At 34.9% G+C, this 14,882-nt stretch overlaps 1 protein-coding gene across 1 annotated transcript; it reads right to left on the bottom strand.

Moving 5' to 3' along the window:
- Positions 1 to 8,881: 8,881 nt before the first annotated feature.
- LOC132632307 (NAC domain-containing protein 83-like) lies at positions 8,882 to 10,690 on the bottom strand. Its single transcript, XM_060348188.1, has 3 exons — positions 10,284 to 10,690; positions 9,506 to 9,783; positions 8,882 to 9,219 (listed from the first exon to the last, which is right to left on the bottom strand). Exons 1-3 carry the CDS (start codon positions 10,462 to 10,464, stop codon positions 8,935 to 8,937), a joined length of 744 nt encoding a protein of 247 aa, XP_060204171.1. The 5' UTR covers positions 10,465 to 10,690; the 3' UTR covers positions 8,882 to 8,934.
- Between the last annotated feature and the right edge of the window lie 4,192 nt (positions 10,691 to 14,882).

Raw genomic sequence — 14,882 nt, 5'->3', positions numbered from 1 at the left:
TAAATAAAGGATATAATTGATACCATTATAAATTTACTCAAGATGGAATATATTAAATTTCTTATGCATATAAATAGTAATTTAATTTATATTAAATAAAAATTATATATTTTTTTTAAAAAGTAGACTTAGATGAAGTGGATTTTGCATTAGCAGATCTAAAAAAACATAGATAAATGAAAAAGTATAGGTATATATAAATTTTATAGACATTTTTTTATTTAAAAGCTTTGACTTCACATCTAAATAGATCCAATTTAACGTTTTAATGTTAATTTATTTTAAATTTTAACGCTTACTTTATGATTTTCTTTATGTTTCATTCTAAACTACTAATAACACCAATGAAAGAAGAAGAAAAGGAAAAACTAAAACCAAACTGAATACATATAATCTGAAATCCACTTAATAAAATTTTCAGAATCTCGTATATATATTGTCTTGTCCGTTTTCCTTTTATTTTTATTTCTGTATTTTCATTTTCTTTCTTAATTCCCTACCTACTCATTTTCCACTAAATATCAAATTCGCTTATGCGCAAGTGGAGGGGAGCACTGTAAATTCAATATATTATTACATTGTTTTATTGTATATACTCACAAAATGCTTCTTAAACAATTACACACTCAAAATTATTTTAGTTTTTATTATTCATTTATATCTCTCACCCGAGAGTATGCTCGTCAGTTTTCACCTTGAAATACTCTGGATGTCTTGTGCTTTTAGTTTATAATAATTTTGAGAATACAATTGTTTGGATTAGTTTTGTAAATAAAATTTAAAATTTAAGGTTTTTTATTTTAATTAGATATTTTTAGAAGATTAAATCATAAATAACATCTATTTTATTGAACCATCACTTAAACCTAAAATATGATTAAAACTCCTCATCTATGTCAGAATAATTAAATTATTTCAAAAAAATATACGTACTATCAAATTAAAAGAACTCATTCTAAATAAAATGATTTTAATTTTTCAAAGAGTGACCGAGGGTTTTGGAAAAAAGAATATAACTACTAAAATAGATATACTATAATGAATGAAATAAGCAGATTTTACAGCCTTCCATTTCTACAACTCCACCTTTTGTTTTCCTTCTTCCATTTTCTTCTTCGTTAGTCAATTAATTATTGTCTTCACATATATAGAGAATAGTTAAGAAAAGAAAAGCTATGAAACCGAATATGTTAAAGATAAAATCCCTCTTCAATGTTCCTTTTGGACATAAAATTACTGCGAATCTATATAAAGGCGAAAAAGAATACAATAACTTATGGAATTGTATATGTAACTTTTTGAGATTATAACATAATTACATCAAGGACGTCAAGAATTGCCTTGTCCCTTCCAGTCTTTCAACAATGTTTTACTCCTGCTTGAATTACCGGAAAACTCAAGGAATCTCCTTTAAGGTCTTCATCCTAAAAGCGGACAAAATAGAAGAAGAACAAAGAAAAATCTTGTGCATAACATTAATTTCGTAAAGGGTAGATGAAACCAAAGCATATTTAATTGAATCATAGTTCCTAGACTTTTGTCGAAGCAGGGAAAGACAAAAAATACAACAATCTAAAATTCGCAATAGCACAAAAATTAAACATAAAGATGTATGATAAAACAAATCAATCTAATATTAGAAATAAAACAACAATGTAGGAAAACAAAATAATCAAACAAAAATAAATAATATTTCTCCGTCGTTGGAAGAACAAAAGAACACACTATTACTCTATCATTTGGAAGAATTTAATTGAATGATTGTTTGCAACCTTCTTAACTTAAATAGTAGAAGAACTTTTATGCTCTATTAATTAAGAATTAAGAAAAACGGTTACAAATGACTTATTAGGAAAAGTTGAAAAAACCAAACGGATAGAAGTGGATGAAAAGGTGCAATTAAATAATTAAGAGGTATAATTAAGCTAATTAATAGAGTGGCTTTTGAATTATTTAATAGATAGTATAGTGATTTTAAAATGAGAGAAAATTCAAAAAAAGGAGAAAAAAGATAATTAGGGTTCTAGGTCATAGAGAGGTGCCACATCACCTTATCTATGACTAGCTTTATATTATATAAAGTAATTGTTAGAATTTTAAGTCTTATTAATTGTCTTCTGAGGTACAAAGTTATAAAAGAAACCACGATCCCTTTTTTTTTTTTTTTTAATAAAGGCCACTAGGCTTTTTATCACCTATGGCTTATTTTATTAATTTAATAAAGCACCAAAACAGAGATAGTCTGAAACAAAGCAAAAGAGACAAACTAAAAAGTAAAAACAAATTGAGCTAGCTATATACTTCAGTTTCTCCTTTGTTTCTTTTTGACCAGGTCCACTGTGTCTCTTTATATGTGTCTGGGACACATGGAAAGTGAATGGCAGGTAGCATTGGAGAAGCCAAAAGTTCCACAAAGTTCAAGTAATGCTGAACATTTCACGCTTCTTATTGCCGGTTGCAATTCCCAAGCTTGTAAAATGTGGTTCACTATGTCCTCTACGCCAACCCCATGCTTCACCTGTGCAAAAATATTTATCACTTTTCTCTCTCACAATCTTCATCTTCACTTCCTGGGTAAATGTTGGCCAAGAACCAAATGTAATTTGTTCTCCTTCTTACGACTATTGCACCGGTTTCAATTCCAAAGATGGCATTTGAGCTCCATCTTAAATATCTTCACCGGTTCAGGTTCATTTCTGTGTCAACAAATGTTCGATGTATGGATTCTTGTACTTTTAAGCTGAAAGCTTTCCTCTTGAAATGTCCTCCTCTGGAGATCTCTAATGTAAGTGGTTTTATTTTCCATCTCCGTTTGTGAAGTTTCTTTTCCTGGCTTGAGATTATACTACAATCAATAGGTGTTTGAGCAAGGGAATGAGCATCATTCGACACTAATACCACGCCTTGTTCATTGACCTTCCGATGTATTATATTCCCATGCTTTTATGGTCGATGTTGCGTGGTTTTCCTTGTGCAACCTTCTTGATTTCTTTTTATGGTTTTGCTGCTTCTTGTGTAGTATCCGTGTCTTTCTTCACACTGTTGGTATTGTTTCTCTTTGGTTTTGCTGTTATTATACTGATTTGTGTTGTGATCCATTGGGATAATCAGTTTTCTCCATTTGTGTTTCCTTTTTAGATGCTTTTTTGTGCTAGGACCTGGTTCTGCTGCTTCTTGATTTTCTTTCCTGGTTCTGTTGCTTCTTGTGACTTTTTTGCACTGTTGTTGTTGCTTATCCTTGGCTTTGTTAGTGTTGTTCTGATCCATTGAGATAATCAGTTTCCTCCACTTAATTGTTCTCTGCTGCGTACCTTCCATGGGATTGTTTTCATTACTTGCTGAGTTGCAGATGCCTCTATTAACATTGAATTACCTGTAAACATTAACAAACAATTAATATAAATCACCTTTCCATTCTCCTCCCATAGGATTTGAATGTAATAGATTCCTCTGCTCCAAACTTCATCTAAGACTGTCCGCTTTAACATTTCCTGATCCTTAGGTAAGGCAATTGCAACTTGTCACTGTTCACTATTCTTTTGCCTTGGCAGTCCATCTCTTGAAAAGAATTGAAAAGTACATCTCCATTATCCAGAGCTAAATTAGCTAAATGATCTGCTAATTTATTGCCCTCTCTATATATATGCTCAATCACCACAGTTTTACCCTCCATAAGCTTCCAAATTTCTTCTACCATGGTAACAATTTGCCAAGGTACCTCCCAAGTCATCTGAATGATGTTTCTTAGCAATAAAGAATCAGTTTCAATCCTGATTTTATCCAATTGATTGTTCTTCAAATATCTAAGAGCTTGCAGAATAGCCAGCGCTTCTACCTCTGTATTAGTACTCATAGGATCATTCATTTCTTTAGCCTGAGCTTGCACCACATTACCCATCTCATTCCTTACACAAAAGGCCCATGCACTTCTCCCAGGATTTCCTCTTGAAGCTCCATCAGTGTTAACCTTAATCCAACCCATTTCTGGTAATTTCCACTGAACTTGAATAACTTTAACCTTTGAAGAGTATCTCTGTAGAGCTTCCACAACAACACTCCATCTATAAGATGCATATTTGAAGTTCCTTCTTCTCACTTTCATAAACTGAATCAAAGTATGCATCACTTGATGGATGAGTTTAGTGATTGATACTTTCCCATCATGTCTCATGGTATTTCTTCTTTTCCAAAGTTCCCAAATAATAATAGCAGGGACAGCTTGATAAATACATTTGACATGAGGCTTTCCAGGCATATCCCACCAACTATTAATTATTTGAGTAACCTGTAGATTATCAATATTTATCCCAACTGGATTACAAAAATGCTTCCAGATAGCCTGAGCAGTTGGTGATTTTAAGAACACATGAGAAAAATCTTCCACTTCAGGGTGTTGGCAACAGTAACATCTAGAAGGGAATTGATGACCCCATTTCTTCAATTTATCATCCAGAGGCAATTTAAATTTCCAAAACTTCCACATAAAAAAAGAAATCTTTATAGGTAGTCCTTCCAACCACATGTGCTTATAAAGAATGCTAGATTCTCTTCTTTGTCTTAGAAGTTGAAAAACAGAACTTACTGTAAACTTGCCTCTAGTGTCTAACTTCCAGTATGCCTTGTCTTCCTGCATATTCTCATCTGGAGGTTTAATATTCTGCACAATGTGATCAGCCAGTTCTGCAGGAAGATTTCTTCTAAGCATCTCCTCATCCCAAAGCCCTTCATTCGCTGCTTCTTTTACAAGAATAATGGTTGGTTCACATACAAAATCTAGTGGAGTAATGTAATAAAGAGCTCCCAAACCTGACCAATTATCAAACCAGAAATAGGAATTGCCTTGTTGAACCTTCCACCAAATTTCATGTTCAATCTCATCTCTATGCTTAATCATCTTCTTCCACACATAAGTACCTGACTTAATAGGAGCAATCACTGCATGAAACTTCTTCAAATATTTATTGCTCATAAAAGTCCTCCAAAGGGACTGCTTTGTCCTCATGTTCCACCACAGTTTTGCAAACAAGGATTTAGACATATCTTGTAAACTTCTGAATCCCATACCCCCTTCCTCTGTTGGATGACATAAAGTTGTCCAGGTTGCCCAGTGCTTGCTTGAATTACCAACTGAGTTACTCCAAAAAAACTTTGCAAATAACCTGTGTATCTGTGCAAGTACTCCATCAGGAGGGTCACAGGCTGATAACAAATGGATTGGCATACTTTGTAAGACATGCTTGATTAGTGTTGTTCTCCCCCCTATAGATAACAACTTTCCAGTCCAAGAGCTAAGCCTATTTTGAATCTTTTCAATCAGCTCTTTATAATGAATATTCATTCTCCTCCCATAATACACTGGCACTCCCAAATAAGTAAACGGAAATTCTTTTTCTGGAATTTGAGTAACATTATGCACCACCTCCTTGATGTTATGTGAGGTCAAGTGATGCATATACACTGCACTTTTATGTTTGTTAATCTTCTGGCCGCTCACCTTTTCATAGTTTGTTAGAGTCTTCATAACCAACCTCAAAGATTCCTCATTAGCAGAAGTAAAGATAATAGTGTCATCAGCATATGCCAAATGATTGACATATGGACTCCATTTTGGCATTCCATACTCCTTGTAGCTGGTTTCATTAAACAATGCATTCAGAGCCCTAGACAAACATTCAGCAGCAAGTATAAAAAGAGTAGGAGATAATGGGTCCCCTTGTTTTACCCCCCTTGAAGATCTGAAGAAACCATGTGGTTGCCCATTGATAAAAATAGAATACCAATTGTTAGAAATGATTCTGAACACTAGATCAATGGTGAATTCACCAAATCCTATTTTCCTTAACACTTTGGTCAAGAATAACCATGATACCCTGTCATAAGCCTTAGCCATGTCTAACTTGATGACCACATTAGCAGGCTTTCCTCTAATTCTAATATCATGTATAATTTCTTGAACTAGTACAATGTTCTCTACAATGCTTCTACCTTTAACAAAGCCAGATTGTTGAGGTGAAATAATATTAGGTAGAAACTGTACCAACTTGTCATGCAGAATTCTTGAGAACACTTTACTTGTGAAATTACTCAAACTAATTGGCCTCATATCAGAAAAAGTGTTGATTTCTTTCTTCTTTGGTAATAGAACTAAGTTGGTACAAGTGATATACCTAGGTAGTTCATGTCCACAGAAAAAAAATCTCACCATTTTCACCATGTCTTTGGATATAGTGTCCCAACAAGCTTGGACGAATTTTCCTGTAAATCCATCTGGACCCCCTGCACTATCCCCATTTAATCCAAATACTGCCCTTTTAATTTCTTTTTCTTCCGGCATGATGGTATCACGGAGGACCAAGGAGTGTCTCATTGAAGGACTGAAGCAGTCCTCCATGATACCATCACAGTATATGTACATAAGATGATGGTATCATAGAGGGTTTTTTTTTTTTTTCATAAAAGTGTTTTGAATAAATGAACATAATACCATCTCAGTATATTTATTAACATACCATCTCAGTATATTTATTACCATGTTCGTATCATAATTTTGGGAGCATTTCGGGTATAATTTTAGGAGCATGAAAGTAAGAGGCTATGGAGAATGAACGGGTGATTATTTTGTTTTCAGAGCACAACGACGTTCTTTTCCCGTGATTAAATGAAAAATTAATAGAAGGGGGAATAAAAGGAAAAACTTTGCGGCTTTACATTTTCTTGGGGGTGGGAAACTTTTCATTTCTCGAAAGAGTTTTCCGCTAAAAGAAAGAATAAAATGAGAGCATGTGCAAATGTTCTTTGGGTTCGTATAGTTTTTGCTGCTAACGTATAGAAAAGTAAAATAAAATAAAAAGAAAGAATATATTTAGCACGGAATAACAGTAAAAGAAAGAGTATATACCTTGCTTGCTTCTTCCCCAACCCCTGCTTTTAATTTTTATCATTTTTCAGCAGAAAAATAACAAAAAGTTACTACCTTTTGATTCCAAAAGCTCTTTGATTCGTTCATAGCGCAGCTTCTTCTAGCAAGAAAATTATGTGGAAAAGTTGGAAATAATTCCCTTTTTTTCATTGCATTAGTTGACTTATTTGTCTCGAGAGCGCTTTCTAATTTTCTCATTCACATGCATATTGCATCTGTCTTTTACTATACCTCATTTCGCTTTTCATCCAATATACTACAGTACATATTACTACATGGAATGAAGATATTATCTCTAACCCTACTTCCCAAAATTATTGAATTATGCACATGTTTTAACTACTAAGTAAAATTGCCATTGAATTTGGTAAATTTTAGGGAAAAGGTCCAGATTTATCCTGTGGCGGGATGTCCATTGTGTTTTATCCGTATATTTTTGTACTAGAAAGTAGAAATTAACTTACAAATTTATTGACTGATCATTCATTCTCAGGAAGTAACAATTTTAAATTAAAAGCTTTGAGCACTCACGACTTAAAAAATAAAAAATTGGGTCCACAATTGGATTTACCCGTTTATTTTGTTAAATATCTTAATTTTATTCCATTATATTTTAGGATCATTCATATCCTTGTCGTTAGCAAATCATCTTGTATTTGAACTTGATTTTCAACCAAGTTTCGGGGTGGATTAGGTCAATTCCACCTGTAAAAATACATCGAAAAAATTAAAATGCAAATTTGCTCTCTACGTTAGATTCTACTCTATATTTGAAGTTACTATCTGTCAGGGTAAAAATCAAATACTATAAGATTAATAATTTTGCTAATGACAATAATTTAAAGATGGCAATATATATGAAAATATTTTGTACAATATAAAGAGCGGATACTTTTAACCATTTCCCGATAATTTATACTGCTTGACTTTTCCATTGATCTTGAGCCTTTCCTTATTACCGTCTTATTTCTTAATTGAGTTTAAGTATATATTGTCAGTCTTTATTTACATCATCATATCATCTTTACATGTTATAGCAAATAATATATTTTTATTTTCAAGATGTTAAATCCCAAACTTATAAAGTCTTACTTGTAGGTATTCTCTGAATAATCTGCCGATGTAAAAAATTATTTACGCACAAATAGTATATAAAACTTAAACTCTTCTTAATTTTCGAGTGAGCCTTTGTCCTTTGTACCAGCTTTGTTTGTTCTGAAATCTTCTGGCTTTGACATTACTTTATCAAATTTGAGAGCAAGAAACAAAAAGTGGATTATTTCTTTTTCTGATAATTAAAAAAACCTACCACTATATGTATGTGCATTATTTACGGTATAAAATTAGCGCTTGAATGAGTTTAGCTTTTAATTATTCTAAAGGATGAAATCCGTGCTAAAGCGAAAAATACAGTACTAAAAGATACATAAGTACTCTTCATTAAGCACGTGGACTAAATATAGTCAAAGTCGAATAATATTGCGATAGAAAGAAAATAAAATTTATCTACGGTACATCAAAGCTAATTAAGGTTCGTGTGTTCAGGCGCAAGGCTTTCTTGCATTGGTACACAGGTGAAGGAATGGATGAAATGGAGTTCACTGAAGCCGAGAGCAATATGAATGATTTGGTTGTAGAATATCAGCAATACCAGGATGCTACAGCAGATGATGAGGAGGGCGCTGAGGAACAGTATGAATCCTAAAAACGTTTTCCAAATTCAATATTGTTGCTTTGTTCAGTTTCTGCTAAGTGGACTTGTTATCGTTTCATATTGTCTTCTCTTCATTTGAACTTTCTGTTTGGTTTGTTGAGAAATGAAATGTCTTTTATTGGTCTAAAAAAAAAAATTAAGGTTCGTGTCACGTGGAGTATATATAAGTGAGAATGCAGTTAACCCTGACGACGCATGAGACCCAAAAAAAAAAAAAAACTCAGTAGTAGTAAAAAAAAAAAAAAATGTTTCAAAGAAAACAACAAAATATTATTATTGCATCGAAGATATTGGAAGTACATCAAAGAGGTCGGTTAGTAGCTTCTTCATGTTGATCGACTAGACTAGTTGGACTTGAAGAAACCTCACTTGAATCATCATTACTCAAAGAAGAAGAGCAAGAGGAAGCAGCCAAATCTCCCCTCATAAAATCATAATACAATATCGGTTTTGCTATTTGGACATGCTCACTAGCCTTGCAACAATTTTCATCACTAGCCTCAAGAATTTCTTGATCACATTTTCCATTTCGTTTCTTCAAGAATATATGACAAAGAACCCAGTTGCCAATTTGAACCAAGGAACTCTGCAAATGCAAATTAAATATAGATAATTTAGATTAAATATTTGACATGGTGACAAGCACACATATTATTAAGGGCATGGAATAATTCAATGCAACTATTTATTTGGGACATGAAATAGAGCTTTTAAAACCACCCCACGAGTCCTAAGCTAAACTATTTAAAGTCGAATTATGACAATAGACCGACATTACTTCCATGTACGAAATTCTGCTTACGCTCTTGATCTGATATTATACACTAAAACAGCTTTGCTTACTTTTAAACTTCGAAGAGAAAATTAGATACCTGAGAGGGATTCTTGAAATTGGAGGGTGGATTTTTGGGGAGAACAAGGCGATATTCATGCATAATCCAATCGGTTCTTGAAGCATTTTGACTCTTTCCTTTATAGAAAACAAGAGTCTTTTTCATCCCTAGGATTGGCTTTCTTTTAGAGCATGTTATTTGTTTGTCTAAACCAGTTGGTTTCCAATAGCCACCTAACGTTGCCCTGTTCGCTCTATTACCATTCCTATATTTAGCTTCCTTGTTGCTGAAGAAATATCTATCCTGCTCCATATCTCCTGTACCATCAAAGTAAATGCATCTTATTAGCAAAATCAGTTTTAACGTCAAAATAAAAGTCGGCGCAAACTGTCGTGCTTATTTAACTATATATAGGGGTATCAATAATTCAGTTCGATTAAGTTTCGTTGGATCAATTTTCAAAGAATATTTAACCATGCATGCATATGCAAGTCGCATGTAATTGTGTCCTCGTGTGATGCAATTTTTAAACCCTAAAGTACTATTCTTGATTAGTTCAGGGTCGAACACTGCCATCTTACCTAGATGCTTTTCTCAATGATATTTTATGGAGTAGTACTTTCTATCAAGTAGCAAACCATTTTGCATGTACACCAATCTGAAACTTTAACTTAAGGACAATTCTTTCAAACTCTAAACCAAGTTATTTGCTAACATAAGGATTATGAAAGGAAACACTTTCTAAGAAGAATTTTGGAAAGAGCAAAATGAAGAAATTAAGTAAGGAAAAGAAGAAAGAACAAAGTTAATTAATTACCAGGCAAATCCCATGGGTCGTGCTTGCAAATATTGATTTCAGGAATAATAGAAGCTGGCAAAGGGCAAGAAAATGTTTTGCGAATCAAATATTGAAACACAATCTCTTCATCAGTTGGCTGAAATCGAAAACCAGGTGGCAGCTTTATTGCTCCATCTTTCACAAAGTTGAACTTGTCCATCAATTAAATCTTCTACTTACTGGAGACTAATTTAATTATCAGTAAGCAAATCCTTGTGCTAATCAACTTGACAAAACTCTCTCAATGTTTTTAGTTATAAGATGGAAATTAATTAATGCCAGATAGAAGGAATTAAGGAGAGCTACCGGTGAGTAGAAGCAGCAGTATGTAATGACTATTTATAGTAAGAGCAAAGCAAAGGGATTTTTCTATACGCAGCTTTTTTTGTCTTTCTAAGGTGTAGGAGGGGTCCGATCATGGGACAAAAGTATCTTTTCTTTTTATATTAAAAGTAAACAAAGTTTGAACTCTTAATCCTTACGATTCCTTGCGTTGCGTATGCTTCTATTAGAAGTTCCAGCAGCATATATGTCAACACAAACTAATCTCCCAATTACCTTTCATGTTCCTTCTATATCCAAAGAGTTTAGTTTTACTTATTCACTATTAAATTAAAAAAGTTTAAATTATGTATACAGTCGCTATAATTGATTTTATACACCCTTATGTTATTATCTATCGTAACATTACACAATTTCATATTTAAGTAGGTATACCTGTAAACACCGTTTGGATGACAACAAGATAGTGCAAAAGAATTCTTTACACCAATGGTATATATAATTTAAACTTTTATAAAAAAAATTATATAGGTAGGTCATGTAAGATAGATTATTAATATTACTTGGTACAATACGTTAATTACACCTGATAATGCAAGAAATTATTTATAATTCATAAATGTTCTGATAGAAACTAAGCTTCCACCAGAACAAATAAGGGATCAGGTATCTTATATGCTCCCTCAAGTTAAAACAGAAAGTAAACAAGATACGATGTTTACGTGGAAAAATCCTTGCTCAAGGGATTAAAAACCATGACCTACCCTAGTAGGATTTCCAACTTCACTAACTGAGCAACGTCTTTTAGATTACAAGCCTTTTGCAACCAAGGAATTAGCCTACTAATCCTTCCCCTTACAATACCTCTATTGCAAGCACTTACTTGACTAACTCTAGCCAAGAACCAAACTAATTCAACTACCTCTAGCTGAACTTCAACTCACCATAACTAACTATAGTTACGTGCCAACACGAAAAGCTTAATAAACCAAACACCTACAAAAACCCTTCTGAAAAGAAGTATGGGTTTACAATATTTAGACCAAAAGATAAAGACTAAAATAAGCTAGGACTTAAGACATCTTCAGTATTGGGATCTGGTCCTTGGAGTTATTTAGTCTTGATCGTGAGAGCTTTGAGAAGGCAGTGGCGGCTACTCTTTTCAACAATGAGAATAATATGTTTTCAGTTGCTAGGTCAAACAAATGCCAACATGTTGTTTATATAGGGGGCCAAGTGAGGAGCATGTGAGAAGCATATGACATAGATAGAGACATTGCATAGTCCGTCTATCCTGCTGTGGCTCTGTAAGTCGGAACAGTGTCGCAGCTTTATAGCTGTCAGCGTCGTACAGTGTCCAAGGGACCTGGTCCCTGATTCATATGTCAGTCATCAAAACTCATAACTCATCAATTTCCCCCTTTTTGATGATGACAAACTCGTAAGTAAAGTTCCCTTAGAAAACCTGATTCCCCCTGCAGATTTGGCCCCAACAACATGCAGCATAGAATGTTTTTGTGTTCATTCAGAGAACCAAGTGATTTTTGCACAAACTAACATTAACACATCTTTCCCCTTTTGGCATCATTGAAAATATATAATGATATGCACAAGCAATAAGAAGTTCAGAAACATTGACCAGGCTGCTTGGGCAACGCAGCATGAGTACTAACAGGAACAACAAAGCGCCAATAGAAGCATAGGTAAACAAAATCAGAGAATGTGCCAAGCATATAAAAGATTTAGTATAAAAACATAGTAATCAATGCAATACAAACATACTAGAACAAACGTTAGAATGCCATTATCAAGGAGAGGGAAAAAATATGAGGGGATAGAGGATCAAGGTTGGATAAGGTTGGAAGAACTGGTAGGGTTGAAAGCTTTGAACATCATGTCTAGAGCCCGTTTGGATTGGCTTATAAGTTGCTAAAAACAACTTATAAGCTGTTTTCAACTTTTTTGAGTGTTTGGCTGACCAGTTTATAAGCCATTTTGTGCTTAAAATAAGCCCAAAAAAAATAATTGGGCCCATTTGGCTTAGCTTATCTAAAGCAGCCTATAAGCTGAAAATAGCTTATAAGCTGCGTTTTTAAGCCCATCCAAACAGGTTCCTTGTCTAGCATTCGCACCCTTGTGATTAGCCAGGATTTGCTCCTGAAACTACGCAATTTTCTTCATGAGACCGAAGTTAACCTCTCTCAACGTTGCCAACTCTGGTGCTGTATCACCACTGGGACCAGGTACTTCAAGCTTGAGGCTAGTGATTTCCGCCTTTAACAGTGTGTTCTCGACCTGCAACCTCTCAATATCAGCCAAAAGTTTTTCATTTACTTCAATCAGACCAGATATGGGGGATATGGTCCCTGCTCCTCCCTTCTTTGGAACATATTCACACTCTTCCAGAGTTGACATGGAGAACATTTGCTTCTTGGTATCTTTGGAGGCTTTTCCAAGAGGCACATTAAAATGCTCAAACACTTTGGTGAGAAGAAAGCCATAGGGCAGACTATGTTTACCGTCTTTGATATCCACAACCTTGATCATGTGCTGCAGCATAATGCCAGGAAAGTTGAGCGAATGGCCACCATCCAGAATTTCCATAAGGACCAAGTCCATCCGGGAAGCAATACATCGTTTCTCAGTGCGAGAAAGCATGACCTTGTTCACAAAGTCAAAGAGAAATTGATACTGAGACGTCATTTGTTTCTTACAAATTGTCTCAGTGGTCACATGCTCGTGCCTTTTAACAATGTGAAGCTTGAAGTTGGCAGTAGCCTTGTCTCCCTCCGCAGTCGACTTACTCCAGCAATTGGAACACCAAGAATTGTCCCCAACTGTTCTTCATTTAGTGTGAACTCCACATGACCAACTTGGAAAACCAATGAGTAGTCATCAGTGTACTAAATATTTATAAAGAAATCGGCTACTTCCTTCTCATAGGCTACTGCAGGACCTTCTATTAGGTGCTCCCATTCTTGAGATTTGAGCACTTCCATCAAATCCTCTAACGTCGTATGGTCGATAATTTCTGGATCAATTACCCTTCCCAATAACACTTTTTGGCCTCGTAGATTAAGTTGTCATTCCTTTTCCAGTGCATGCGTACTTTCCATGGAGGAACCAGGTCCTCCGATATGGACTTTGCTCCTTTTTGAAGAGCCTGCCTCCTTACTAGAACCGCTTTTCATTTCTGAGGGGATTTTGACACCATCCTCTCCACTGGCACTGTTTTATCCTATTCGCCTTTTGATTTTCGCCTGACCAAGGAGGTTTCCTCCCCTCTTCTTCGCCATCAGACACAACAGTTACTTTATCATCTTCATCCCTCAACTTATCTAGATTTTCAAAATGAACTCGCCTCCTCCTTTGACTAGTTGTCTTAGCTTTGTTTACCAGTAAGGCAAAGTCTAATCTTGCCTTAGACTTCTGCCTTGTAGTGGGAGGCCTCTTTCTTTACTTAGAAGAAAGCTTCTTATCAACAAAATATTTTCTTCTACTTTCCCTCTTTCTCATTTGCTTGGCATTCCTAGACCTTTGTCAATATACAGACGTCAGTATAATCTCATCATCAAAACTTAGTTCATCTCCTTCAGAGTAAACCCTTTCAAAGTGGTTATAGGAACTAGATTCCTCTTCTGAAGAGGCTTTCCATTCAGGAGTGATTTCCTTTCATGGAACTAGAATTGTAGACACTTGTTAAGATTCGGAGGGACCAGGTCCTATGTTCACTACAGTATGACCTAAACTGCTCTGCTCCCCCTAAGTTGAAGCACGTACTTCCTCAGTGCCCAAACCTCCACTATTTCCAAGTTCAGTGGAGATATTGTCTACACTATTCTTTGTTGCACTCCCTATTGCCACATTCGTATCAAAAACCCTAAAAACATCCACATTTGCAAGAGAAGTGAGATTACCTGAATCTGAAGGAACTTCCCTTAAGTCTTCCTTTTCAATGGCAGTCTCTGTTTCCATTCCGTGACTTGTGACCTCCATGCCGTCGTCCTTTACAGTAGCATTGACAGATATCTCAAGATTGGAAAAAGTCGGCATAGTAGGGGTGCTTTCTTCTGAATTGGGTTTCTCAAAGGATGGGGAAGTAGGCACAAACTTCTTTGGGACTTGATTTTTACGCGTTCTAGAGAAAACAACAGGTTTTGAAGAAGACGTTATAGGGTTTGGTTATTTGGGAAGGGAAACTGGGGGATATGATGAACTCGTTTGTGGGTTGGGCAAAGGACACAGTTTGGGAGATGAAGGGTTGATTTCTAAGACACCAGAAGGTAGAACTTCGTT

Source organism: Lycium barbarum, chromosome 3, assembly GCF_019175385.1.
Source record: "Lycium barbarum isolate Lr01 chromosome 3, ASM1917538v2, whole genome shotgun sequence".
Classification (NCBI taxonomy): Eukaryota; Viridiplantae; Streptophyta; class Magnoliopsida; order Solanales; family Solanaceae; genus Lycium; species Lycium barbarum.
The sequence above is the reverse complement of the archived record's forward strand: the minus strand, read 5'-3'. Positions and strand labels throughout refer to the sequence as shown.